Source organism: Acanthamoeba castellanii, assembly GCF_000313135.1.
Source record: "Acanthamoeba castellanii str. Neff unplaced genomic scaffold scf7180000084716, whole genome shotgun sequence".
Classification (NCBI taxonomy): Eukaryota; Discosea; order Longamoebia; family Acanthamoebidae; genus Acanthamoeba; species Acanthamoeba castellanii.
In genome coordinates this window covers 14,827-17,066 of record NW_004457511.1, presented here as the reverse complement: position 1 = coordinate 17,066, position 2,240 = coordinate 14,827, and the positions used below count along the sequence as shown (strand labels likewise).

The following is a 2,240-nucleotide window of genomic DNA, read 5'->3' as shown; positions in this document are numbered from 1 at the left end:
GGCGAGAGCGAGTAGAGCTGCTCAACCAGCTGCGCAAGTAGAATGCCTCATGTTACCCCCTCCTACTTTCTCCCAAATCTTTGTAAATTAAAAAGTCGTTGGCTCCCTACTGAGGGGTAGTGCAAAACGCTAGCGCAGTGCGGCGGGTTTCTGGTGTTTTTTTTTGAGGCAAAAACAGGAGTACTCCTGTGAGGAATCGGCGTAGGAGCGCAAATGAGAGGAAAGATGGCTTAGATGGTGCCCTTGGTCGTGAGCACAACCCAGATCGCATGGATGACGCCGCCGATCCATGTAAAAATCCAGAGGAGAATGTTAATGAGCAGATGAATGTCGCATCCTCGCTTGAGGAAGACCGAGACGGGCGGGAGGAAGATCGCCAAGATGATGAGCAGGATGTCCACTGCATAGATGTGTATTGTGGCGCCAGAGAATTGTGCGTTAGTGTAACGGATTTTGATGCGTGTAGAAGAAGATCTGCGTCGTACCAACTTCCATAGTAGTGCTAGGCGGGGTAGAGTGACGAGGTTGGAGTCTTGTGGCCTTGCTCTTGGTGAGGTGGTGGTGCTTGTGGTGGTGAGATAAGAAAGACTAGAAGCCGGCAAGACGTGGCCCCAACACTTGCGGCGCGAGAAGTCAGGCAGATAGAGGGCCGGGACATCCCCCCCAGCGCCAGTGCTGGAGAATTCGCCCGAAATCACGCACCTCGTAGGCTGTTGGTCCGGCACGACGCGGTAATTGGCCTTCCGATAAGCTCATTAGTCGACAACATGTCAGTAGTGACGCATGTCAAGCCCACGTGGGTTATGCAACAAATCGTGCCCTGTTGCTTCATTCATTCGGCAACATGTTGGGTCAGGCGCAGAGTTGACATCGGAAGAAGTGGTTGATAGTGTTTTTGGGACACTCACGTATGTGAACAACAACAAAGGAAGGAGAGAGAAGGAGAGGTGGTGGAGGACAAGAGCAACCGTGTGGCCCAGAACGGGGAGGCTTCAGGGGGCTGGCGTGTCCACCATCTTGACGGTGATGAGCTTGACGCGGGTGGCGTAGAACAGGGGCGGGTTCACGTTTCGCAGGTAGATCACACCCCACCTACACACCATCCGCCAACCTCGCGCATGAGCAAACACGTGACACACGCACGACACGCACGACAACACAAAAGACGAAGGGAAAAGGGTGTGTGGTGACGTACATGAAAGTGGTGAACCACATCTTGGCCACGGCATTGGACTGGTACCTCCTGAGGAGGATCGGGTGGGGCACGGGCAGCAAGCCCACGAGGGTGGTGTTGCGGAGGTACTCCAGGATCTGGGCCTCGTCCGCCGAGGAGCCCGACACAAGCGCCGGGATCTGCGGCACGATCGCCGCCAGCAGCCGGATGATGGGCACGATCGGCAGCGACGCGCGCCACGACTCGATCCACTCGGCGGTCGGCACGAACGCGCCGTCGGCGCCAGCGGCGGGCTGCACGGTGGTGGCCGGGGCGCCGTCGGCGCTGTCGGCGGCGGCCGCAGCCTCGGGCGCGGGGGTGGTCATCGCCGAGGAGACTTCTTCGTTGGACGGGGCCGGGGTGGTGACGGTCTCAGCGGGCACGACGGCGGGCGGCTGAGTATCGTGCTCGCGCGGGAAGACGCTGGCGCCGGGCACGGCGGTCGTAGCGGCGGCGGGCGACTGCTCCTCGATCGGCTGCAGCTCCTTGGAGATGTTGAGCTCCGCCATCTTCTCCTGGGCGGCCTGCAGCTCGCCCGAGGCCTCCATGGAGGTGCCATCGGTTACGGCGGCCAGCGGGGCAGCAGGGGCCGTGGCGGCGGCAGCAGCAGTCTTGGGCTGGAGGGCGGAGAGGTCGATGCGGGCGAGGCTCGAGAATCCCTCGCGGTAGCGGATCATGGCGTAGATCAGCTGGTAGTTGCCCTCGTACTGGTACTGGATGAAGTTGTTGAAGACCTGCGGGTCGTTCATTCAAGCAAAATTCGGTTAGAAGCGCGCACACATAGACCGCGGAAAAAGAGAGAAGTGGTGGTACGTTGAGGAGGAAGAAGATGTAGCGGTGGTTTCGTTCGTTGGCGAAGAGGAAGCGGGGCCGGGAGAGGAGCTTGAAGAGGTGCATGAGCTTGTTGGAGGTCACCATGCCGACGGCCTTCACGAAGGGCGACACGTTGGCCAGGATGCTCAGCCAGCACTCGTACAGGATCTCCAGCTCGGCGTGCCCGTCCACGATCATCTTGTGGAACACCTGC

The 2,240-nt window shown here is 59.6% G+C and overlaps 2 protein-coding genes across 2 annotated transcripts in view; both read right to left on the bottom strand.

The window, feature by feature from the left end:
* Positions 1-495, bottom strand: part of ACA1_150590 (vacuolar ATP synthase subunit F, putative) — a gene marked incomplete at both ends in the record, with an annotated part of 1,033 nt that extends 538 nt beyond the window's left edge. Inside the window, 2 exons of the mRNA XM_004340805.1 lie at positions 258-400; positions 486-495. Of these exons, the coding sequence (XP_004340853.1) occupies positions 258-400; positions 486-495 (153 nt within the window). The remainder of the gene's footprint in view (positions 1-257; positions 401-485) is intronic.
* Positions 496-992: 497 nt separating this feature from the next.
* On the bottom strand, positions 993-2,224 carry ACA1_150580 (uncharacterized protein; the record flags this gene model as incomplete). The annotated part of the gene is made up of 3 exons (XM_004340804.1): positions 993-1,092; positions 1,196-1,947; positions 2,027-2,224. 3 exons carry the CDS (start codon positions 2,222-2,224, stop codon positions 993-995), a joined length of 1,050 nt encoding a protein of 349 aa, XP_004340852.1.
* Between the last annotated feature and the right edge of the window lie 16 nt (positions 2,225-2,240).